Source organism: Sinocyclocheilus grahami, unplaced genomic scaffold (genome assembly GCF_001515645.1).
Source record: "Sinocyclocheilus grahami isolate Dianchi unplaced genomic scaffold, SAMN03320097.WGS_v1.1 scaffold25.1, whole genome shotgun sequence".
In the NCBI taxonomy this organism is placed as follows: Eukaryota; Metazoa; Chordata; class Actinopteri; order Cypriniformes; family Cyprinidae; genus Sinocyclocheilus; species Sinocyclocheilus grahami.
This window is the reverse complement of record NW_015505204.1, coordinates 4,007,083-4,034,171: the sequence shown is the minus strand read 5'-3', so window position 1 is coordinate 4,034,171 and position 27,089 is coordinate 4,007,083. Positions and strand designations below refer to the sequence as shown.

Genomic DNA, 27,089 nt, shown 5'->3' with positions numbered 1-27,089 from the left:
GTTTGTCTGAAAAGCATGACGAACGACTGAAGGACATTTCCAGCATCCTGCACATGTGTGTGTCACGGTTTAAATCTGAGGGGGATGGGGAACAGCTGTAACTACTTGCTTCAGTGTACTTAAACATTCATCAAAATCCCTGCTACATTATGCTGTGTATCCATATTCTGACAGACACTATTGTTGAGAGGAATACTCTAGTCTACTCTAGCATGCACACATATGCAAAAACAGCTCTGGGACTGAACATAAACAAATGCACGCCATCCTTTGGGGGGCAGCATTTCACACTGTGCAGCAGTTTTGTTCCTGAAAATAGATGCACATATGAGCAATGGAGAAACTTTAATGTGTCCGGATTTTTTAGCCCAGTTTTCACACATCTCACATTTTTTAGAATGACTAATGGGGTGAAAGTGCTGCCCCTCAAGGAAAAAGAGAGAGAGTGAGAGAGAAAAGGAAGTTTGTCCTATTTAAGTAGACAGAGCACCCTTTGAAGGACATTGAGATACCCGCACACACACACACACACACACACACACACAGAAGGAGCTGCTACCCTCAGGCTGTCGTGGTAACCTGGATAAATGATGAAAAGGTTTCTGTTATCTTGCTTTATTGTGCTCTAGTATTTTGGTCATATTACCATCGAATTAGAATGCCAAATATTGCATATAAGAAGATGTGCTTTAAAATAACTTACACTGCATTTACGGTAAACAATTCAGATCATCATTTGAGCTTTTTTGACATCATGTAACACTGAAATATATATGTATACTATAATAAATATCATGGTTCCACAGTTCATGTCTAAACAATTTTGTGGCAAAATTATTATAGGAAATATAATAATAATAATATATATATGTCCGAAAAGCTTTGGTAGCTTATATATATTTATTGGAAGTGTTTTTAGTCGTTGAAACTATAATAGTTTTATCTGCTTTTTTTTAAAGAGATTTGAGGTTATTAAGATTTAAAAAATGGATATTCTTTAAAGTAAGCTTAGTGTATATGAGTCTATATTGAAGTAGGCAAAAACACCAAGGTTTGTCATAGGATCCCTATATGTTACAGGGAGCATAATAAAAAAGTATGAACATCACCATCATGGTGTCTAAACATATATACTGCACCTGCTGAGACTGCTGATGTTCAGACATTGTCGTTTCCTCTCTGATGTTTGCCAGAAATAGCCTGCATGTTGTCTAGGTGAAGGATAATGGAGATGATGCCAAACAATCCTTAAAATAAATAGAAAACAACGACACACAGAGAATATGCTTCACATACACCTACTGCATTAGACCCCCAGTTAAACTATAATGATGTCAAAAAAAAGAAGAAGAAATGCTTTTTATATCTGCTTGGATAAAAGCTTTCAATTACACTTATATTTTTAGCAGCTTGGCAGCATATTAAAGTACTAAAGCAGCAGAAAGTTCTGCTGTTTGTTTTGTAAAGCGTGAAGTCAGGAAAATTTCAAACACGCATACAGATTATGTGTGTTCCAGATTTTCTATGTATATGTGTGAGTGTGTAGTGTACAGATATTTCGCAGCAGAAATGCATGTAGTTGCAGCCCAGTGGTTAGTGTGATGAGTAAGGGAGTCTGTAAAACTACCAATAAACCTGTATAAGAGACAAGGCGAAATGTATCTAGCTCACTGCATGAACACTGTACGCTTTGGTGTTCCATTACTTTGAAGAGGAGAGAACCGTTGCTGTAGTGACTGTTTAAGTTTTATTTGAATTCCCTACAACATTTATGTATATGTACAGTATATGTTGTTGTCAAAGTTGTCAAAGTATTTGATGTATTTTAAAGTAGCATTTATTTGACCAACATTCCGGAATCATCCGCAACCTGACTATCAGACAGCACAGTTAATGTTTATATGGTCGCTATCTAATGAAACTGTTGCCTATTGAATAAATATCTTATCTACAGTATTCTTTCCGACAAAGCTTGGCAACCGATAAAACGGCTGAATGCGACAAACTCGTAATTACTAATAATTATGTAATTACGTGATTTCAAATGTGATGCTACTTTTATATAACAGTTAAATAATAGTAAATAAGTTAAATACTAGTAAGTAAATACTGAGAAACTTTCATTTTAAGTTATTTTGCTCAGCAGAGCAGCCGGAAGTAGTGTTTGTTCCTGAATGAATCAGCATTTTAAAGAAATCTGTTGAATGAATAAAGACTCACTCATTCAAAGTGGTTCAGGCTAGAAGGGATACAGCTACGGCCAGAAGTGACGCAAAATCTCGCCATAAATAACAATGAAATTTGCTACTATCACATTGTGATGTATTAATGTCTACAACCTTAAACTTAAACCTACTCTTACAATAATGCAAATACAGTACTTTGTTAATTGTTGTTCAGTGTGACAAAAATTACGCAATATTGATGTGGGCATGCCCAGTAAGCCCTGGTGGCCGTAGCTGTATCCCTTCTAGCCCCAACCATTAAAAGTCCTTTGATTCATTCTTGAAACATTCGGCATTTTGAACGAATTGCTTGAATGCTGATTCAACAGTTCACTCATAAAGGCAGCCACTGTTGCCACCTACTGGCGTATCAATAACCTGCTCTTCCTCAATCCATGTGCCTCATTTTCAGGGGATTATATTTTGAGTTTATTTAGGTTATATTATCTTTTATCTTTCAATGTTTTGTTCCTAGTTTTAAAAGATGAGGGCAAGTGATGCAACCCATTTAGGCATCTGCCTTATTCTGTCTACCTAAAAGATATAGGCAAATTATAGTCTCAAAAACATATCTATAGCATTATCTTTTAGGCAGTGGTTTTCAACTCCTGGGGACCCACATATATGTATCTTTATCCTTAATATGCCCTTACTTACAGTATATGCTTGATTTAAATCATCAGCAGAGAGCTGCATGAACTAAACTTGGACTGTCATATAAGGCAGACATACACAAAATGTGCAATGCTGTGGGTCCCGAGGACTGGAAATAAGAACCACTGCTTTAGGTGATCAAAGATTACGTTCTGATCTAGGCTGCTAACACACAAGTCAAAGATGTGAATCCTAAACGGGAGACATCTACTTCCATTGTGCTCTTGAGCAATACATAATCACAGTAAACAGGCTGCACCAGTGGAACTGTCACTACTGCTTGTGTCATTCAGAATAAAACGTGTCTGCTGAATGTCAAGTAATGAAATGTGTTCATTGTTTTCCATTGATGAAAAATGCCTTTGGGAAAGAAAACGTATGACATACTGTAAAAAATGCACATTATACTGCTAACTGGGCAGGTAGTAAAAATATACTATTTCTCCAATATATTCCCAAGTATTCTTGCTTTTAGGTACAACAAAGTATATTTGGAGATGAGATAGATAGAAAGATGTTTACATAATGCTGTATCAAGTAAAATATTTATTTTAAACCTAATTTCACTGTATTTTCATACAAAGTAGGAAAGTTATGCATGAAATGCAAATCACACAAGTACATATTCATCTCATTATTTTAGTTTATTTTTTGTTTTTCTCATGCATATTCTGCTGCAGAAATATCTGATTACTGCATATATAGTCAAGATTATGAGTGACACAGCAGAAAGCAGGAACAGTATGACATCAACAGAGTGATAAGAGTACCAGGGCATTTTGTAAGACTCTGTGCGCAAGTGAGCAGCACCTTTGTGCCTCATAACAAACTCAATCCAGAAGATGGCGTTGTCCAGAGGTTTCACTGGAACGTCCTTGTGAAGCCTTGAGAGCCTCTGCATGTTCTCCCGATAAGAGGGATCATAAAGAACCTCTTTGACAGTTTTAAGGAAGGAGTCTTTATCCACTGTGGCAAAGTCTACAGTCTTGGCTACACCCCGCACTCGCATTTTTGCAAGATTATCAGGCTGGTCAAAAATCAGCCCAAATCCAATGATTGGTACCCCGTGGTAAATGGCTTCTTGAATTCCATTGGTTCCTCCATGTGCCACAAATGCTCTGGTCTTAGGATGACCCAGAAGATCATTCTGAGGCATCCAGTCCATCAATAAGGTGTTGTTTCCTAGAGCAGATGGTCTCTTTCCTTTGTACCTCCAGATGATCTTCTGTGGAAGTTCTGCAAAAGCTTCAGCAATCGCCTCAGCCACATCATCAGGAAGCTGACCAATGAGAGTGCCCAGAGACATGATGATGACACCATGATCACCAGAGCTCTGCACAAAGCCCTCCAGATCTTGGGGAAGAGGCTTTGATGGCTTGCATTGAAAACCTCCCATGTAGACAATGTTCGGCATAGTGGGACGTGGGAATTCAAAAATAAAATCAACTCTATGGAGCCACAGATCAGCACTCTGAGTTAAAGAAAAGTAGGATGTTCCTGGGCCAATGAACTGTTCGCAAAGTGCATTACTAATTGGAGTAATCAAGAGAGCAACCAGTATTTCAGTTATGGTGTACATCACTACATTCTTCACTCTTTCCAAGAAACTCATGCGGTCTGATAACTCCAGCATTGGAAAAGGTACATATGAAAGTGGTGAAGGAGCAATAAGAAAATGAGCCTCACTGTACACTGTCCAACGGACATTGTAGACAATGGGCAGTTTGAGATAGTGACCCAGTATGATCCCTCCGAACATGGCCGGATCTGTCAGAATCAAATCATACTTGGCGGCTTTTAAGGACTGCATTAGTTGCTGGTCTTCAATCATGTTGACTATCATCTCACTTTCTGTTTCAATCATCTTTACAGAACTTTGCCACATCTCTATCTCCACCTTCAGACGAGCCCAGGTGGAACCTTCTCTCATAATTCCTATAAGTCTTGATATAATTATCTCAAAGAATTCTTCACCAAATCCTCCTTCAGACCTCAGAGTGATTGATGTGTAATGAGGTGAGAATTCTTTGATGTACCAGCTGTCTGCCATCCGAATGACTGTAATATTGTGACCTTTGGCATGAAGTGCCTCCACCAAGATGTTCATGTTGACCCAATGACTGCCATCCACAGGAAAGACAAGAACCTTCCCGCTTTGAACAACTGGGACAGTCATCAACAGAAGAGTTAGCACGACTGGCCCAAGCACCTGAAAAACCTGTCCGTTCATGGTTCCTGTTGCAAAGCAAGAGAACAAGCACATTTTAAAATTATATCCATATGTAAATCATCTTGCAGCACCACCCCTTTAAGCAATAAACCGCAGCAACAGTTTAGCTGTATAACAAAAATGAGTGAACTCAGTAATTCAGTAAGAGTAAGGAAGTGGGTGTTGCATTCAGTAAATTTATTATAATACAATGAGAACAATAGTAGAAAAGTTAAATCAGTCATTTGTTCTATTAAAAAATGAATTTGTCACATTGCAACAAAAATTAGCAGCCATAAAAACCCAAATATTTAGATTTAGTAGAATTTCAACATCATTTAGCACAGTTCAAGAAGGTCAAAATAATAAAAATCACACCGTACATCAATTACAGAGACATTTTTGCAGCATGCGTGTTTGTTTTTAAGACTGTTAAACCCACATCAGATCGGGCCCTGCCAGAGGATGCACTGCAGATAATACTTTCCTTCACTTTGATAGACTGGGTTGTAAATTTCCAATCATGCTCTTTTTTTATCCCTTAGTAAACTACAGTAACACTTGGCATTTTTAATGTGATACTGATATAATAAGAACTCCTATGACAAGAGCTCTTTTAGTTCTATCAAGCGCTGGATCATGAGTACTTGGCCTTTCTTTTTATTCTGCTCTCACAATGTGATAGGGACTACAGGCACTGTGCTCTTCTGGTCACCGAGTTTGATGAACAATATGCCATTAATTAATCCACTGCACTATAATAGGAATCTATACATTACTGTTCAAACATTTGTGGTCAGTAAGATTTTTTTTTTTTTAAGAAATTTATATTTTTATTCAGCAAGGATGCATTAAATTGATCAAAAGTGTCAGTAATGACATGTATAATAATGTTACAAAAGATTTCTATTTCAAATAAATTCTGGTTTTTATATTAATCAAAGAATCCTGAAAAAAATAGTTATCATGGTTTCCACAAAAATACTAAGCGGCACTGTTTTCAACATTGATAATAATAAGAAATGTTTCCTAGCAGCAAATCAGCATTTTAGAATGATCTCTGAAAGATCATGTGACACTGAAGCCTGGAGAAATGAGTGCTGAAAACCCCAAATTTTGAATTGTATTTTACAGCAATATGAGGATTATTGTACATTCAGATGATACATTGTACATTCAATTATTCAAAAATAATTGATGACAGGATGATTAGGAGCTTAGAAGAACACTAAGACATTAGATATATGAAAATATGTATATATGACACTGTAGCTATATGATACAATAAATGGCATGTTTGTACAATATTTGTTCATAGAGTAAATAAAATGTACTATGGTTTGAATAAATCAACATTTATCAATCACCTTATGAAAATAATTTTAATTAAGAGATTGGCCTGTTTACTTACTTAAACCAGATCTGAATATAGTTGAACACAAACAATAAAGCTGTAGAGACTCTACAGTACGACACAAATATTGTCGATTTAACAATTGAACTCATTTGCTTTTGTTTTTTGTTTTTCTCATGCACATACTGCAGCAGAAATATCTGATTACTGTATATATAGTCAAGATTATGAGTGACACAGCAGAAAGCAGGAACAGTATGACATCAACAGAGTGATAAGAGTACCAGGGCATTTTGTAAGACTCTGTGCGCAAGTGAGCAGCACCTTTGTGCCTCATAACAAACTCAATCCAGAAGATGGCGTTGTCCAGAGGTTTCACTGGAACGTCCTTGTGAAGCCTTGAGAGCCTCTGCATGTTCTCCCGATAAGAGGGATCATAAAGAACCTCTTTGACAGTTTTAAGGAAGGAGTCCTTATCCACTGTGGCAAAGTCTAGAGTCTTGGCTACACCCCGTACTCTCATTTTTGCAAGATTATCAGGCTGGTCAAAAATCAGCCCAACTCCAATGATTGGTACCCCGTGGTAAATGGCTTCTTGAATCCCATTGGTTCCTCCATGTGCCACAAAGGCTCTGGTCTTAGGATGACCCAGAAGATCATTCTGAGGCATCCAGTCCATCAATAAGGTGTTGTTTCCTAGAGCAGATGGTCTCTTTCCTTTGTACCTCCAGATGATCTTCTGTGGAAGTTCTGCAAAAGCTTCAGCAATCGCCTCAGCCACATCATCAGGAAGCTGACCAATGAGAGTGCCCAGAGACATGATGATGACACCATGATCACCAGAGCTCTGCACAAAGTCCTCCAGATCTTGGGGAAGAGGCTTTGATGGCTTGCATTGAAAACCTCCCATGTAGACAATGTTTGGCATAGTGGGACGCGGAAATTCAAAAACAAAATCAACTCTATGGAGCCACAGATCAGCACTCTGAACTAAGGTAAGGAAGGACAGTCCTGGGCCAATGAACCTTTCGCAAAGTGCATTATACGTTGGAGCAATCATAAAAGCGACTTGTGTTTCAGTTATGATGTACATCGCAACATTCTTCACTCTTTCCAAGAAACTCATGCGGTCTGATAACTCCAGCATTGGCAAAGGAACATAAGAAAGTGGAGAAGGAGCTATTACAGAATGAGCCTCACTGCACACTGTCCAACGGACATTGTAGACAATGGGTAGTTTGAAATAGTGACCCAATAGAATGCCTCCAAATTCAACTGGATCCGTAAGAACCAAATCATATTTAGTGTCTTTTATGGACTGCATTAGCTGTTGGTCTTCAAACATGTTGACTATCATCTCACTTTTTATTTTAAACATCTTTACAAGATTTTCCCACATCTTTATCTCCAGTTTCAGATGAGCCCAGGTGGAACCTTCTCTCAGGATTTTCATAAGTCTGAATGCAAACATCTCAAAGAATTCTTCGTCGAATCCTCCAGGAGAATTCAGAGTGATTGATGTGTAGTGAGGTGAGAATTCTTTGATGTACCAGCTGTCTGCCATCCGAATGACTGTAATATTGTGACCTTTGGCATGAAGTGCCTCCACCAAGATGTTCATGTTGACCCAATGACTGCCATCCACAGGAAAGACAAGAACCTTCCCGCTTTGAACAACTGTGACAGTCATCAGCAGCAGAAGGGTTAATCTGATTTGGCCACACGACGGACAAATCTGTCTGTTCATGGCACCTGCTATAAACCAACAGAGTAAGAATAACCTACTGATAGAACCAGTTGAGTATGTCAAGTTGTAATATTATTGAAGTATAACTTAACAGTCTGTGACTTTTTGAACAGATTGTAAACTGAAATGCTAGTGAGTGTTGGGGCAGGGCAGCTGCACTAAGAGGAGCCAAAGCAAAGAAGCAACACTACACATCTTTTGCCCAGAATTGCAGTCTGGATGCATTAATGCTAGTTACTGAAAGTCAGAGCCAGTCTGCAGATATTGGGCAGCCAGAGTTGACAGATGTTGCTGTAAATCGCATAGCATTTGATACGCCCAGACTCAGAATTTTTAGTTTCAAACTGTGATTCCATTCAGTAGTATATCAAACGTGTTTGCTACATTGAGCCAATTTTACAACATGCCGTTTTAATTTGTCATGCAATGTCTTAGCAATGAGCAACATGTTTCTGCATGAGGTTGTTGTGAACTAACGATTTGAAAGTATGGTAGTGTGTGTTTCGCGGTCATTTATAGTATGCCACCCATTTTTCATAACTATTTACAAAGTTGGCAATTGTATGATGACTAATGATCTACTGTTCATATTTTAATGTATTGTATTTTTGCCTTAACGTGACTGTCTTATAGAATCAGTGGAAAAAAGCTATGTTGATTACATTTTTTTTTAACAAGACACGATACTTAATTCTAGTGACCAAGAGCATATACTCACCTGGTTTGTGTTTACTAGATGGCATTCAAATCTGCAAAAAAGGAAAAACACCCATATGAAGGCAAGGCAAATATCAAATAAAAATCTAGATTTTTCTAATTGGTAAGGAAACAACAAACTACTTTTTAATAGTAGTAATATTAAGTGATATTGTTCCTTGTGATCTCTGTGCTATTCATATTAAAATATATATTCTAACCCATGTAGCATGCAAAATCTCTACTAGGTCAGCCTTGAATGTAGCGTAAGTCACAAAACTACAAGCATTTACTCTCCTTTGGTCTCGTTGTGCATGCTGATATGCTCATTTAACTGCCTTTAACAGGGGCAAAGGGCATTTACCTGCAAAGCTCTAGTTAATGAGCTACCATTTAGAATTTTGTTGTGTAATTTTACCTGGATGCTGACTAGCTAAGTGCACTGCGGCTACTTATATGGCCCGTACTTCATATCAACACTATAGTATATGAGGATTAGACTGCATATAACACAGCATTTTACAGGAAAGTCCAGAATGTCTTTGGCACAAACACAGTCCAGGTTGCAAATATAATGAAAAACAACAGTGCTTACTGTAACAAAATATTTTATTTTATTTTCAGTACATAAAAATCATGTGAACTGCCCGATAGAACTTTAAATCAAACTGATTCTCTAAATGTAATTGATTGCTATATACTGTACATGTTTTATATGTTACATAAAAACATATGAAATAAAAATGATTATCAAAATAAACAATAAAAAAAAATGGCGAAATATTTAATTCATTCATTTATACATTCTTACAAAATAGCTACTGATGACAAAATTCATAATGTGTATTTTTAAGGTAATACTGTGATATAAACAACAAACATTAATCTATTAAAGCTTAATGAGGTTTGAGTACAACATAACGCAGTAAGTTGCAAGCTGTATGTGTGCGAGTCACTAAAAAGAACCAGTTCCAAGAAGTTGTTTGTTTGGGATTTGGTTAGAATACCCTGGTCACAATGCATTGATTCACTAAAAAGAATCCGGTCATAATTCATTTGGGAATCAGTTGAACTATGCTTGTGGCATTGTATGTATTTTGCTGAATCGTATTTTGTGTTTTTTTTTTATGACCTTTGCTCACCTAATAAATGAAAGACTAAGGCATTAAAACATCAGCAGTTATTATTAGTTACAATATTTCTCTTTCAATTCAGATTGGTCCAACACACCTTTAGGTCATGTATGGAATGGTGAAATAATAGCATAAAAGGAAAAGGAAAACCTAAAAGAGAACAAAATCAAAACGGTTGATATAAATAAAAACCATGAGAGACCTGACATAATTCATTATTTAAATACAGAATATGGTTCTAAAACAATAACACAAATTTAAACATGTACAAACCAATAAATCAACATCTATAGATCACCATATGAAATGAACATCATAATGATTCAAAGCTTTGGTCATTAATATACAGGAAATGCCTCATCTAGAGTTGCTTATTACCTAAATAAAATAAAAAAACTCATTCAAGTTTGTTTTTTGTTTTTCTCATGCACATTCTGCAGCAGAAATATCTGATTACTGCATATATAGTCAAGATTATGAGTGACACAGCAGAAAGCAGGAACAGTATGACATCAACAGAGTGATAAGAGTACCAGGGCATTTTGTAAGACTCTGTGCGCAAGTGAGCAGCACCTTTGTGCCTCATAACAAACTCAATCCAGAAGATGGCGTTGTCCAGAGGTTTCACTGGAACGTCCTTGTGAAGCCTTGAGAGCCTCTGCATGTTCTCCCGATAAGAGGGATCATAAAGAACCTCTTTGACAGTTTTAAGGAAGGAGACTTTATCCACTGTGGCAAAGTCTACAGTCTTGGCTACACCCCGTACTCTCATTTTTACAAGATTATCAGGCTGGTCAAAAATCAGCCCAAATCCAATGATTGGTACCCCGTGATAAATGGCTTCTTGAATCCCATTGGTTCCTCCATGTGCCACAAAGGCTCTGGTCTTAGGATGACCCAGAAGATCATTCTGAGGCATCCAGTCCATCAATAAGGTGTTGTTTCCTAGAGCAGATGGTCTCTTTCCTTTGTACCTCCAGATGATCTTCTGTGGAAGTTCTGCAAAAGCTTCAGCAATCGCCTCAGCCACATCATCAGGAAGCTGACCAATGAGAGTGCCCAGAGACATGATGATGACACCATGATCACCAGAGCTCTGCACAAAGTCCTCCAGATCTTGGGGAAGAGGCTTTGATGGCTTGCATTGAAAACCTCCCATGTAGACAATGTTTGGCATAGTGGGACGCGGAAATTCAAAAACAAAATCAACTCTATGGAGCCACAGATCAGCACTCTGAACTAAGGTAAGGAAGGACACTCCTGGGCCGATGAACTGTTCGCAAAGTGCATCATAATTTGGAGCAAACAGAAAAGCGCCCATAGCTTCAGCTACAGTGTACATCACTACATTTTTCACTCTTTGAAAAAAGCTCATGTGGTCTGATAACTCCACCATCGGAAAAGGAACATAAGAAAGTGGAGAAGGAGCTATCGCAAAATGCGCTTCACTATACATCGTCCAACGGATATTGTAGACAATGGGCAACTTCAGGAAGTGGCCCAAAAGAACACCTCCAAACAAGAGTGGATCTGTAAGAAACAAATCATACTGGGCATCCCTAAAAGACTGTATTAGCTGCTGGTCTTCCATCATGCTCTTTATCATCTCACATTCTACTTTGGTCAACTCAAAAGTACTTTGCCACGTCTCTATCTCCAGTTTCAGACGAGCCCAGGTGGAACCTTCTCTCAGGATTTTCATAAGTCTGAATGCAAACATCTCAAAGAATTCTTCGTCGAATCCTCCAGGAGAATTCAGAGTGATTGATGTGTAGTGAGGTGAGAATTCTTTGATGTACCAGCTGTCTGCCATCCGAATGACTGTAATATTGTGACCTTTGGCATGAAGTGCCTCAATCAAGATGTTCATGTTGACCCAATGACTGCCATCCACAGGAAAGACAAGAACCTTCCCGCTTTGAACAACTGGGACAGTCGTCAGTAGAAGGGCTATCAAGATTTGGCCACATGACTGAAAAAACTGTCCTTTCATGGCACCTGTGGTAAAGCAAGAGAACAAGAGTGAACCAGTGAAAGACCTCAAAACCAGCTGATCATGTAAATCATCTTCATTATTAACCACATATATTTTATGTATATTTTTTACCTTCTACTATTGTTTTGTCAGGGCATTGAATGTAAAGACATGTTGCTTTTGAAATGCACTTTATGGACAAAGTGATCTGAAAATGAAATGCTACTTTGGGGCAGGAAAGCTGCACTAATTTGAAGATCCATGAGTGTTCATGTCATCTAAAAATCAATGAATAAAAGACTGTTGATTAAAGATGAAAATATGTGCACAAAATTTAAATATACTGCACATTTTTGGAGAAACAGCTTAAGGAAAGACTTTTTATATTTGACAGCCAAATAAGTCTGGTCAACATTAAGGTCTATTGCTCCTAGATCTATATGCTGTTCATATTCATACTAAGAAACATGTTCTTACCCATGAAAATGTAGACTGCAAAATCATTACCAGGTCAGCCTTTGTTGAGTGTAAGATAAGTCAATGAAATACAAGTACAGCTTACTCTCCTTCAGACTCGATGTGCATGACAAGACACAAGTATGTAATGTAAGTGAAGGGTCGGTCAGTCTGTAATAGGGAAAAGAGCATTTCCAAGTGGAGGTGTAGTTAATGAACTACTATTTAACGTTACAACTGTGGTACAGAATCAGGACTGCCACAATTCCATCAAATTAAAGTATTTTTACCTAATATTTACATGCTTTTGGCAGATGCTTTTATCCAAGGCGACTTACATTACTTTCAAGGCATACTGTTATCAGTTCATTCATTAGCAGGGAATTGACCCCATGGCTTTGATCTTGCTAGCACCATGCTCTACTGTACTGCATACTAAACGGATATAAACAACAAATAAAAATAAATTAATAATAACTTTACTAATACTTTTTCACTATGATATGAAAGTATTACCAAGCTGTAGTAGTCAACTTTATTGCTTATGAGTTTATTAAATTAGCTACAATAAAATGCAATAAATTACATAATTTATTCATTTTTGATGTTGAATGTAATGTAAAGGATTGGTTCATTTTGGCCTGGAATATCTTCCATAAAAACAAGTAGTAGAACAACATAGATTTCAGTTATACAGCAATGATTCACTGGGAGTCAATGAGATTATCGTGAGTGCTTTTAAATGGGAATATATACTGTGAATTTAATTTAAAAAAATTCTGGAAGCCAGCCCAGTTTCATTACATAAACCTTGGAAACATGACATGCTAAAATCATGGTCAAGTTGTAACATAAGTCACAGTTTACCCTTCGTTGGCCCTGCTGCTCACTCCCATAACAGTACTATTGCATGTGTATAGTGTGTGAGTGAAAGTTCATGTTCTCAAAGGAGCAAAGGGTATTTACCTCCAGAGCTGGAGTTATATTTCAACTTTACTCATGCCCAGTGGGGGCCTGGGGAAATGCACAGCCAAGAATCAAGGGAATAAAGCATTAGCTTTAATTTCTAAAGCAATGTCTTCAATTCATAGTTTTGTCTTTTGCCTTAGCATTTGTAAAAAATATATATATATAAAATTATACAGCATTGTCAAGTTCACTTTTTAGTTTTAAACTTGATAGTTGGGCAGCTGCTTTGGAGGAAATTTACAGACACCAAAATAATTATAAATAGATTATAGGCTAAGTACAATTTTTGCCATCGATAGCAGACATTTGTGCTTCTCCGTTTCTAAAATTACAGCTGCCACTGCAACAGTATACAAAGACATAATTATGCTCTATTAGAAATTTTTTTTTATTATTATTATTATTTGACAAAATATAGTAAATGTATTTATTTATGTTATGACCCGGACCTTAATTTTGGACACAGTGTTAGTTTTCTTTATTCTAATTAATAATAATTGCTATTTGGTCTTGGTGTTCTATTAACAGTGCAACTTTATGTGGTCATCAGTTACTTTTACACATTCCTTCCGTTTCCTCGCTGATGTGAACCAGACAAGTGACGGACATGACGTTCGTTGAGTTGTTTAGTGAAGCGGGTGTATTCGTTCAGTAGATCAAATCTTGCCATGCTCTGTGATCCAATTCACATACTATCCCCCTGAATAGTATTCAAGATTAGTAATCTTTAATAGCCTACTATTTAGCGTGGATAGTATGCGAATTGGGACTTTCGCCGAATGCATTAATTCATGACATGATAAGCAGTCATGCGGTTCAGCAGCGGTTGAATAGAAGAGACCACGGCGAACGAACGATACGAGTCGGTGCGTAAAATGACTCGAGAACAATTCGTGCAATTCGAAGATTCATTCAAAAACATCTATGCGTTCGCTTAACACCAAAGCAACCCAATTTAAAGTAGCTAAGTTAACACCTTGCACGACCCCACACAAAGCAAACACATTGTTTCAGATGCCTAACACTGACCACCAGCACACAGTTGCATTATAACACAATTAGTCACTATGTAAAAAATGTATAGGTAAAACACTTTCTTATTCTTATTTCTAACACTTGTTTATTCAGTTAGGCTATACATGTGGAACTCACCAATGCGCGAATGTCAGGATTCCTCAAGAAAACTTCCACAACGTCCAAACTACTCCGTCTTGCCAGCTTTTTACTTAAACACTATATTAAGTAAAACATTCGTTCAACTACACTGTTTAAAACTTTTCCCTCTGATATCAAAGTACAATCGCATTATGCTTTTTGTTCTTCAGCCAGTAACCTAATGTTTTCTCTTTTTACCGAAATGCCAGGGGGCGCCTCCCCCCTGCTGGGTCTAAATGATATCACAGATTTACAGGATATGGTTCTGGTTACATAAAAGGTTATGGGAGGGCCAGATGAAAGGACTAGTGCAGTGAGTCCAGTGACTATTTGTCTGTAGATCTTAAGTTCATGCAAGTTTCCCTTGCATGCATTTACATGCATATAAGTGTTGTAAATTAAACTTTACATAAATAACATCTCTGATCTAAAGAACAAACAAAGCAAGTTTGAACAGCTGCATTAGTCAGCTCAGTGTTGGTTGATGCAGGCTCATAAAGTGAATTAGATTTCATGGGAAAGTTTGACACATCTATTAATCAATATATATATATATATATATATGTATAAAGATACACAAATCCTGTAATCCACTGGATTGTCAGGGCACTCCAGTTTACACCCTGCACCTCTGAACTGTCCATAAAGTGTCATTGGTTTTTTACCAACTTAAACACATATGTTGTAATGTTTGAGCTTGTACTTCAACATCATTTAGCAAATATCCTTTGAAGTCTTCCACCGAGTATGAGCTTTGACTACCATACCTTTTCGCTGAAGCAGTTTATTTATTTTTGCCATGCTGTCATTATTTTTAGACAGATGAAATTATGTTGTGGTTTAGGTGACAGATGCTCTGGAAATTTGGACACTTACTTCTGTCCATTTGGAGCTCATTCAATTTGTTGGTTGCTGCATGTTGCTTTGAAAACTCAGACCTATCTGTCTAGTTATCTGATGCATAATACTACTTGGTTATTTAAATGTGAATTCTTTTGTCATATGTCATTTTCGTTTTTGTTTGATCGGATCCCTCATGGTCTCATAAGTGTTGGTCAGCCATAAAATTTCATTTTTTCTTTACTCATACAAATTCAGGCTGCATTATTTATAATTACAAAAATCTGTTGCAATGGACTTTTTAAACACACTTTGGTTAAACTCTCCTTTATTTTCACTCCCAGCTTCATACTGCTTAATGGAACTGCTATATGCCACAAAAAGTAATTAAAATCAGTACATTTAATTCCGAATACAACAATGGGAGTCTGTCCTGATGAATGCCTTGTTGAAGTTGTGAGCGCATGTAAAATCTCCAATATATTATTCATTCTCATTACTAATTGACTCCTAGCTATTATTTTCCCGAATTAAAGAGCCATTGCAACACCTTATGCCACAAAATGGGTTACTTGCAGCATAAATTATATAGTTATGATTACTTGAACTCTGGAACATTGTAATAATACATTAATAAATAATAATAATAACAAATACATACATACATCAGTATTTATATCTTTATATTCGAGTAAAACGACATCTGAACATCCTGAAAAAAAGATACATTTACTTGAGTAGAAAAAACGCAAAAGATATTAAGGCTTCTTTTCATGCAATATATCTTGAACTTAGGCAAATTACCTTCATGGCAAATGCTTTTCTTGCTTCAAGCATAAATATGACCAAGTTTATTGAAATTTATGCTTTAAGAAAGCCGTTTGATAGTGGGGTAGGATAAATAAACTTAATTCAAGATATATATTTTTTGAAAACAAGTCTTAATATCTTATGCAGTTTGGTTTCTCATTTACATATATCTTGTTTTAAGGATATTTTAATGGGGAAACAAGCCAAAAATACTGATTAAGGAACTTGATTTTTGCAGTGAGCTTATTATTTAAGTAATTCTCTTTGGGAGAACCCTCTGCATGCTGTCATTAATTTTGCATTTCATGTTAATCTCTTTTCTGTACTTCTACTTTCTTCTCCTGATATCTTGACATAATGAGGTATCACTCATTTCCGGTGATGTGATACTATCACCTACTAAGCTTGAAATTCAGCAGGCATCCCTAGCTATCAATTAAAACGGCACGATCTGCAGTAACCTCTGTTGATTAAGATTCTGCTGGTGTGTGGAAGGTTCCAAGTGGCGTAAAATTGGTTGGGGGCGGGCGGTTGATGTTTCATTTGAGTATTCAACAGATCTGATGCTTCTCCATGTGCTGTTTACCAGAACACTGTGTCATCTTTTTTGTGCCATGCAGTTAAAATGAGTGGGCTGCTTTCAATGTTAATGTGAATGCATTTTCATATATATATATATTTTTTACACATATAAAGCAAATTAAAAATGCACATACTGTACAACATCTTAGAATCTGAAAAACTGTTATAGTTAGAATGAAAATAAGTAAATAAGTAAATGAATATTGTTTATTTATGAGAAATGAAATTGCAATTAATATACTGTACACTCTACATTTTTATGGTTTAAAGCACATGACAACTTGCCCCTTTCCCAGTATTTTCTTGCAGTACTTCCTCCCCTGCTACCCCAGAGGGTAGTGCTCACTGTACTGAATGCCTGCTTCATCCTACTGTGCCTGGAATACAAATTAATATATATAAGTGTTTGGTTATTCACCCATTGATTTCTGAAATAGGTGATGCAACCAGGAGGTCCTTGAAAGAAACTGCAGGACACTCTGTGAAGTACCGCTCACACAAAACATACACGTACACCTGAAAACAAAGTATACACACACTGTCGAAACAATTATAGCGTCTGTTCTACCAAACGTTTGCTTTCCCTGTGTTCTGCTAGGTTACTGAAACAGGATTTGGTCATTTCTGGCTTACTGATGCAATTTTATGCTTTTCTGGGTCACTGTAATGTATTAACCAAGAGATGAATGCGTGTTAGTTTGAGTGTGAGAGAATAAAAAAGCAAAAATACAGTAAGGAGCTTACACAGACTGTATACCTCTCACACATGACCCACAAACGTGGAAAAACACACATGCACATTTTTACATTGATTCAGACATGCTGCTCTGCTTAGAAATGTAAATGCATCCAGTCCTGTCCTTGCCAGTATCTCATATCCTCATATTTCCTGCCATTTCCTATTGTTTCCTCTTTCCTCTTGCTATATCCAGAAATAACAACAAGGTACATTAAAGGGATAGTATTTATTTACTCAAGGTCCAAACCCATATGACTTTCTTCATACAAGGAACTTTCAACACAAAAGTTGTGGATTGTGTCAGCGAAATTGTATTAAGTTGCTTGTTGCATGTTTTGCTACACTTTTAAAGTGAAATGTCCAGTGAATGGCACTAAAAGTGCATTCATTTTTATTTGAAACAGATGAAAGTGAATCTCACAATGTTTTATTATGATGGTTGTTGCATGTATCACAGCAGTTTGGAAATGAAACATCTGGTGAGTGGAGCTAAAAGGTTATTGCTCTTTTGCAGCTGAAAAAAACATACCACCTACACTTAACCTAACTGATAGTGTCAGATGTCTGATAAAAGTGCATTTGCTTGCTTCTACAAGTCTCTGAGCACTTGTAGTGTTTTATTTTTCACGGGACTCATACCTGAGCGCTCTGCATTGCAAGTGCAGTGCTGTACCAGGTGAGCTACCGAGCAAGTTTACTATAGCAGAAAAATGTTACTACATCAGTGTTTTGAGGTCATAACATAATATTATGCAAGGAACCACACAAAAATAAGACTTTATTATTTGATAATCATATAAGTGTGTTTTTGGAGTTTTGCAAAAACGTACGTTGAATTTTTCTAATGAGCCAACCTTCTACACATCGACCACAGGCTGTCAAGCTCCAAACAGAAGGGGGAAAAAACGATTAAAACACCATAAAAGTAGATCTTAAGACTTTTTGTGTGATCCTTGGAAGGGATTTAAGTGAAGATTCTTTAAAATGTGAAAGATTTTCCAAACACACACACAAATGCAAATGACCAAATGCAATAATGTAAAAGTTATTAAGAATGAAAAATGTGAACATTAAGATAAAACTTTTTTTTTTTCGAGCAAACAGACACACTTCCCCTCCTGCTGGCACTCTAGAAACCATTTGCCGAAATGCACAACCCGCTGCGAACTCATTAACCTGGCAATTAATTTGAAGACAGTTTATCTACATTATTTAAGGTCACAGCAAAGATGGCAGTAATGTACCACAGTATGTCAAGTTAATTGTACTGAAAGACACCGCTCCATAAGCATCCTGTTCATTTAATTAACACCAGTTAAAAGGACAAAAGAACAGTCACTGAATGGGGAAACACAGAGAGAGTGAGAGAGTGTAGTGGGAAAATGAGACGACTCACGATAATATGATACTACATCTTTGACTGATTTGAATCTGACACCCAATAATCTCTCATTTCATTTGGATGAATAGATATCAGTATCAATCCTCTGTAATCAGTTCTGTAGTCAGTACACTGGAGTTCTAGGATTTCTATGGCTACCTCATTGTCAAAACCATTCCAGTGCACTGAAACATTTGCTCCGTTGATTTTCCCAAAATGCACCCCCTAAAAAAAAACAAAAAACAAAACAAGATTTGTTTTTTGCTTCCACCTAAACTATAATTCCTCTATCCATAATATTGCTTTCTCTATTGAAACAGTCATCTTGTCTGAATCAGGAGAGAAATATGCACAGATCAAGCAAAAACAGTCCAAAACAGCTCTAAACAAACGTGGGTGGATTTTGATGAGAGAAGACAACAAGGGATGGACTTTTTCACTGGAAGTGTTATTATGGATTATGAACTTATTTTAGCCAGAAGGAACTGTTTAAATTAAAGGGCTTAATGCTGGATTGGCTTTTCACAAATACAGAGCTTTTCACTTCACAAGATGTTGAAATTGAAATTAATGTTAGATGAATTAGATGAATAAAAAAATGTACTTTAAACAAACGTTCTATAACATTACTGGAAGAACGTTTGTTTAGAATGTTCTCTTTTATCTGGGCTTGTCTTACTTTGGTGAATTTAAATCATCTGAACATCCTTAAACAAGTTCAATTTTCCTGAAAAGGTAAACGAGACACTATAGGACATTTTTGATTAATTCCATTCATTTTCACATATTTGATACAAGTATGCAAATGCAGATGTGAATGCTTGGCCAAAGCATTGCTAGCATGTAGTTTAATAACTACAGTGCTAGGGATGATAGAACTTCCTTTAAACCATGTTTTACTAAATATATATACATGCTGACAGTTAAACCAGCTTTGATTAGGTTGCAAGACTCTAGAGACTTGGGTAGTAAAAAACAAAAAAACACCTATCAATCACACAGAACATTTTTGCAAATGCATAAATACACTTACAAATACTTAAAACCCCTTAGCTACCACATCCAGAAAGAAAGAATGAAAGGAATACAAATGGTCTAATTTCCCATGAACATATCTGCTGTGATACTGTCAGATATGTTGATAGGGCTATTGAAATCTGTCTAATGGTTGCCATCACAGATCTGTGATCTCTCATAGTGATGCCTATTTTGTGTGCGTATGACTGTAAAGGTGTCAGGTTGTGGAGACAGAGTGAGAGATTGCCACAGGGCATATTCCTTAGAGGCCTCAAAATCCTGGGTCAGTGTGACTTAATAGAGCAGATTTCAGGAACAGTAGGTTCTGTATGTAGGCCACATAGATGGGTGGATCAGAGCACGAGTTTTTCCTTGTCAAAAAGTGAATAAATACATAAATTAATGTCAACTACGTCTTTCTTAGGAGATGCTACAGAAGGTTTCAGCTACAGTCAATTGTTACCCAATTATTCAGAATTTAACTGTGATTAGAGGAACAGGAATCTTCAATTGTAACGTTGCTGCTGTACAAGATCTAAATTGGAAAAGATTCTTCAGGATGGAATGCTGCCAGAACTTTGATGAATGAGGTGAAACGTTTCTTGGCACGTTGTCTTTTTGAACTCATTGTAAAGGCAGTTTAATATTTAAATCCAGAGGCCATGGAAAGCATTCTGATGCATGTAACCCTTCTTGAATTTGTTCAATCTCATCATCTCATGAAATGCGAACACACAGTGTCTGTACCATGGCTTGCAATGGATTTTCTACAAAAGCTTTTATACAGGCAGCGGAGGAAATTATTTGTGTTATATGGCTGCTCATTTCATTATAGATTCATAGTGATGGTAATAGACATTGTGGGTGTACTATAGGATCTCTGGCCTCTACTTCAAATGAATCCATATGAAGGATAATTTTGAATAAATAAATAAAATGCAGGCATTATGATGGTATCCAATACTTTCATACACACGTCATTCAATACCCAATTCTATTCATGTCAAATTACTTCTGTTATAAAGCAATGATATCCTTGCTGGTTAAGAAAATTAGAAGGCCAAGTATTCGGATAAAAGCCATTCTGAGCACGTGTATCAATGCCCTATTGCATTTTTCTGATTTCTGAAGAAAATAATACATAATTCAGACAAACCTAAAAGAAACAGTTGAGATTTCTACAATAGTGCTAAAAAAGTTAACGAGTTTTAAAAACAAAATAATTATATTTATCAATAAATTTATCAATAAATTAAATTTTTTTCTATCTCAAACTTTTTAACTAACTGAATACTGCTTGTTCCAGCTAGCTATATTTGAACCATGTTCATACTTTTTGAAAAGTAATTGTTTTTCACAATTAACATATTTATGTAAATTCTAAGCAATTTCAATAAATGCATTTTGAAAATATCATTATTTAAATAATTTCATATTTCATTATTAACTATTTCATATACATGCAATTAATTAAAATAATATATCCCATGCTTTTTTCCTTACTGATTTATGTGTGACTGACAAATCACATTAAGTTTATTCATGCTAAAACGGCAATGTAAAAAAAAAAAAAAAGATTTTTTTAATTGGAGTACAAGAAAATACTATTTCATTCTTTCTACTTAAAATTTTTTAGTTTAATTCAATGTGTTACTTGTTGCTTTGCAATTATTTATGAAATTTACTAGGAATTTCTTGGTGTAAATATTTTCTTCACCAAATTGATGTAATCCAAATGGGCGGACATTTTATATACAATTCAAAAACATAAATCTTAAATGTAGTGGGGCAAAAAGTCAAAATATCCCACTTACCAGTGTCTGTGATATTCTGGTGCATAAATATGGCTCAGGTCCATCCTTCAATATAAGTTTATAGTATTTTATTCTGTTCGATTTGTGGCTAAAAGAGCAGGGTTATCATTCATGTTCATTCATACATAAAGTTCTGAACAATAAAAATAGTGATGCTTTATGAACTAGACTGCCCTGAATCATTTCAATGTCTCAAATGAATGACTCAAGTCTTATATGTGTGTTTGCAGATCTTCTCAAAAGACATCTGACTGGATACTTGAGCAACTGGGAGCACCAATCAGATCTCTGCAGCTGTGTGGGTAGGACATTTACATCTACACAGATACACAATTTAGACCTCTAGTTATGGCCTAATGATAGTAAGCAAGTTTGATAAATGATGACCAAAGGAAAAATACAATAAATAGGGTGCAGAGGAGATACTTGTTATTCCGTTTCCATCTCATTTGTTGTAGATGCTGCAAATGAGGAATGCTACTGGAGGAAAATGAAATATATTTTCATATTTTATAGGCTGTTCTTGTTTCTTTGCTAACAAATATACATAAAACACTGGATTATGCTCAATATGCTTCTGTAAACAGAAAAGGAATGCTACCAAAAGCAAACACACAGTCAGTAGTGTTGAGCAACTGAGGGTCAAGGCAAAACGGTCAGATGTACAGTAATTTCTCTTAGTTTTGCTGTGATGATAGAGCTGACATCGAGGTCAAGTCTAAACGTCTGTAGCTTCAATCTGATTGTCTCTCGCTGTAATGGACCTTTGGGTGATGTGGTCTTAACCACAAAGCTTTGATTTCAGAACAGAATGTTCTGGCACTGAAAGCATTTACTATATCATACAGTCAGGAACTTAATGTTCAAACACTCCACAGCGCTGGACTGTCCTTCACAGACAAGTTATACACCCCTGATGATTGTTTTAGATGCTATGAAAATCTGTCGAGGGGTTTGTCTATCATGCTTTAGGAAACAAGCACTACAAAGAACTGTACAAAAACTGTAAGGGATATTGCAGAAACAGAGGAACAGGTTTTATAGGTCACGTTCACACAGCAATAGAATACAGTTGTTTATACAGTCATTTTTGTTCACACACATTTTGGTTATTTACGGCAGTCACAACCACATTCACTCTTAAAAATTATATATATATATATATATATATATATATAAATTTAATTTATTCCTGTGATTTTATTTATTTATAAATATATATATATATATGTGTGTGTGTGTGTGTATACATATACATACACACACACACACATATACATATATATATATATATATACACAGTGGGTACGGAAAATATTCAGACCCCCTTAAATTTTTCACTCTTTGTTATATTGCAGCCATTTGAGAAACAGAGGAACAGGTTTTATAGGTCACGTTCACACAGCAATAGAATACAGTTGTTTATACAGTCATTTTTGTTCACACACATTTTGGTTATTTACGGCAGTCACAACCACATTCACTCTTAAAAATTATATATATATATATATATATATATATATAAATTTAATTTATTCCTGTGATGGCAAAAGCATCATTACTCCAGTCTTCAGTGTCACATGATCCTTCAGAAATCATTTTAATGTGCTGATTTGGTGCTCAAGAAACATTTCTTATTATTATTGATCCTGAAAACAGTTGTGTAGCTTAATATTTTTGTAGAAACCATGAAAACTGATTTTTTTTCAAGATTCTTTGAGTTTGAAAGAGCAATATTTATTTTGAAACAGAAATCTTATAACATTATGAATATCTTTACTGTCACGTTTGATCAATTTAATCCATCCTTGCTGAATAAAAGTATTAATTTCTTTAAAAATAATAAAACTTTTGAATGCTATGAAATATTTTTCTGCCAAATATAATACCACATTCTAATAGTAAGGCAAGGCAAGTTTATTTATATAGCACATTTTGTACACAATGGTAATTCAAAGTGCTTTACATAAAATAAAGTAAAATAATCATAAAAAATATAATCACAAAAATAAAACAAGGAATTTAAAAACTTTGAAAATGATTTAAAATGAATGTAAGACAGATAAAAATAGAAAATGATTATACATAAAATACAGTGCAATTAGTTCCAACTGCGGGCGGCAAAATAGCTAAAAGCGGATTCACTTTGTTTTGTGTGAACGCTTGGTATTTCTAACTGACTCGATCCTAATGATCTGAGTGGTCTGTTAGGGTTATATTCAGTGAGCATATCTGCAATGTATTTTGGTCCTAGTAGGACAATATCCACAATAAATGTCCATGTTTAATTACGTCATTGTCTCCCTCTAATGAAAATCCCTCATATACAATGTATGTTGACACCTACACCATAAATCAGAATGCAAGCTATACTTCTCTCATACTAAACTATTGAGAGTTAAGGGCAGAAATCACGACATGCTAAAAAAAAAAAAAAAAAACTTCCTTGACATTGCTCAAAGAGCGAAATGGCCAATCACAATGGGCCTGGCAGGCTTTTGTAATTGTTGCGTCACTCTGTCTCAGACGACCTTGCTAGCTTGCTCTTTTCTGGTCCCAGCTGAATAAAGTTAGATTGAGATTCATGGGCTTTCTCCTGCACTCCCGTTCTCTGACTAATGCATATCTTTATCCATTCCTCTTTCCTCCTCCCCTCCAACCAGCCTGTTTCTCCTTCACCAATAAAAGTTTATTTTATTTTCCTTTTTTGTAACAGAACAGCAGATTCATTTTGAGGTTGGGAAAGAAAAATGGACAGAGAAAGAAATAGAGCAAGAAAGCTCATTTTATCTCATTGTTCTTTTCCCCTCGTGTATAACCACACACACAGAGATACATGCTTATGCAAGTAACATGCAGTGGGTCCAAACATCTAAGACCTATATTGCAAATGCAGATGTCTTTTGCATGGTTTTAATTTAATACATAATGCAACAGATTTTTAATGTGGTCTCAGGATGTTTTGGTGTCTAATAGAAAGTCTAATCATAGGGTATAGGTTATATAGGGCATTAGGTTTATCAAATTAAATTTGAAACATCAACTATGAACAAGAAAATTAGGTAAAGGTAAACCAGATGCTTGAGGCGTTAACTTGTATGATAATGTGGGAAATATTGAATAATGCAGGGAAATCAGCTTAATATTTGGGAAAATGGAGGTGTAATATGCAAGTGTGCAAGTGCAGTGAATAAATTGCTCAAAAGTAAAAGCATTTATAATGTTCCAAAAGATTTCTATTTTAAAAAAATGCCATTCTTTTGAACTTTAAATTAATCAAAAAATAATAAAAAAAAACATCATGATTTCAACATAATCATAAGAAATGTTTCTTAAACAGCAAATCAGCATATTAGCAGCATATTACAATTATTTCTGAAGCATCATGTGACACTGAAGACTGGTGTAATTATGTTGAAAATTCAGCTTTGCCATCATAAAAATAAATTAAAGCAGTTATTTTAAATTGTAATAAAATGTCACAATATTGCTGTTTTTACTTTTTACTATTAAATAAGAGTTGCCTTTCAAAAACATTGAAAAAGTCTTACCGACCCCAAACTTTTAGACTGATTTCAGACAGACTTCCAAGGCACTAGATGCAAGGTCTGATAATCATATATTCAACATATTCAAGTGAACTTCAGAAATAACCAAGCAAAGATATATCAACTAGTCATAAGTCATAAGTTTGAAAAAACACACACAAAACCACCGACAGCAAAGGAAATATATTCTGCCTTCAAAAAGCGATTCAAGGCATCTAGACAGGATGTTATGCAAACACTGAATTCAGACGGGTCTTAATGCCTTCCTATCACTGTATACAGCTGGTGACGACAGCATGTTTCACGTTAGATTGGGATGGAGGAACCAGAGGGAAAATATCATTTAAGGCAACAGATATGAATCAGGTTTTTAGAGACCCTCACCATTTCTATTCGATTGGTGTGTGTTTGTGTTGTGCTGAAAGAGAGAGGACAAACAGATGCAATAAAACACAATTGTGCATCTGTCAGTCTTAAGGTTAAGCCATGGCTCTGTGTTCCCTCACCTCCGTATGCAGCTAATAGGATTTAGAGGTTTGGGATTCATTCGCTTACAAAGCTTTGACTCCCCCAAGACAACATAATCCCTCCTTAGCACAGCTAATAGAAACCTAGCAAGCATTTGCTCACCTCCGTCGAGAGGTGTACAGGTTGTCTGTCAATTCTTTTCATTCAAAAGTAAGCACATTCTCTCAGAAGGTCTTGCTGATCACCATGGAACACGATAGGTCAGTTACGATGGCTGTATGTTATTCGAGAGAATGATAGCTGCCCATATCAGTCAAGCTCCATAATGAGGGGGATCAGCTGCTGATAGATGTATAAGCTTAAGGCTTAAGGTTAGCTTTGGCTCTATCCCAACTTAAATGTATGCAGATCCGAGGGGGAAAACACACCCAATACATCTAATGAATTTATTTAAGCAAAGGGCTTCATTTGTCTAAGAACCAGATCCAGAACCTCTGGATTTGGATCTGGAATCTATGCTATTGAATCATTTTCATTGCAATTCAATCATGTTTGAAAGACATTAACTGTATGCTACTATATGATGCTACTATTTGCTAGAGTTTAATGAAAAATCAGGCATAAATATAATAATGTTGTCTATCAGCCACATTTGTTTTACATTTACATTGAGTGCATCATGTGTTCTATATATAGCTCAGTGTTGACATGAGAGTTTGAAATCACATAGTTTTGCAGTTTTTTATGTCAAAATGTGAATAGACACGGGCGCATTGAATAAGCCACAAAAATATATATATATATAGTGGAGAGCTAAATCATGAGCAATCATCTACACATTGTCAAGATATTAAGAATAATTGGTCATGCTCATGCATGAAACATACTCATTGCTTTGCATTTCATTAGATGACAGAATTGAATGCATGTTGTTTTTGTAGAAATGCATATATTTAAATTAATTGCATACCATAATTTAGATATGTATATATTTCAAATCTCTTGCTCGCCAAGTCTGTATTAATTTGGTCAAAAATGCAGTAAAATAATATTATTGAATTATTATTACCATTTAAATTGTTTAATAATTTAAAGTAACAGGGTCACTCCAGCCTGATCCTTCAGAAATCATTCTAATATGCTAATTTAGTGCTAAAGAAATCAATCATATTATTATCAATGTTAAAAATAGTTGTTCTGTTTAATGTTTGTGGAAACCATTATACATTTTTTCGGATCCTTTGAAGAACAGACATTTCTATCCTTAGAAATGTCTTTATATTTGATCAAATTAATGGCTCCATTAATGGCTCCTTT

The 27,089-nt window shown here is 35.7% G+C and overlaps 2 protein-coding genes across 4 annotated transcripts; both read right to left on the bottom strand.

The window, feature by feature from the left end:
- Window positions 1-3,512: 3,512 nt before the first annotated feature.
- LOC107564400 (UDP-glucuronosyltransferase 2C1-like) lies at window positions 3,513-14,649 on the bottom strand. 2 transcript variants are annotated; one of them, XM_016249487.1, is made up of 3 exons: window positions 14,571-14,649; window positions 8,908-8,938; window positions 3,513-5,114 (listed from the first exon to the last, which is right to left on the bottom strand). In XM_016249487.1, the coding sequence occupies exons 2-3, from the start codon at window positions 8,930-8,932 to the stop codon at window positions 3,514-3,516; spliced, it is 1,626 nt and encodes a 541-aa protein (XP_016104973.1). In that variant the 5' UTR covers window positions 8,933-8,938; window positions 14,571-14,649; the 3' UTR covers window position 3,513. The 2 variants fall into 2 exon arrangements, with proteins under 2 accessions (XP_016104973.1, XP_016104983.1); XM_016249497.1 differs by lacking the exon at window positions 8,908-8,938 and having other exon boundaries at window positions 14,571-14,645.
- On the bottom strand, window positions 9,991-14,650 carry ugt5b1 (UDP glucuronosyltransferase 5 family, polypeptide B1). 2 transcript variants are annotated; one of them, XM_071582332.1, is made up of 2 exons: window positions 14,571-14,650; window positions 9,991-12,016 (listed from the first exon to the last, which is right to left on the bottom strand). In XM_071582332.1, the coding sequence occupies exon 2, from the start codon at window positions 12,009-12,011 to the stop codon at window positions 10,416-10,418; it is 1,596 nt and encodes a 531-aa protein (XP_071438433.1). In that variant the 5' UTR covers window positions 12,012-12,016; window positions 14,571-14,650; the 3' UTR covers window positions 9,991-10,415. The 2 variants fall into 2 exon arrangements, with proteins under 2 accessions (XP_071438433.1, XP_071438434.1); XM_071582333.1 differs by lacking the exon at window positions 14,571-14,650 and adding an exon at window positions 12,126-12,232.
- Between the last annotated feature and the right edge of the window lie 12,439 nt (window positions 14,651-27,089).

Bases quoted from the DNA above. Each gene is read 5' to 3' on its own strand.
- LOC107564400 (XM_016249487.1), bottom strand. From the start codon at position 8,932: ATGCCATCTAGTAAACACAAACCAG. The intron at 5,115-8,907 runs GTGAGTATATGC...GCTTTGCAACAG, and splicing joins ATCTAGTAAACACAAACCAG to GAACCATGAACGGACAGGTT.
- ugt5b1 (XM_071582332.1), bottom strand. From the start codon at position 12,011: ATGAAAGGACAGTTTTTTCAGTCATGTGGCCAAATCTTGATAGCCCTT.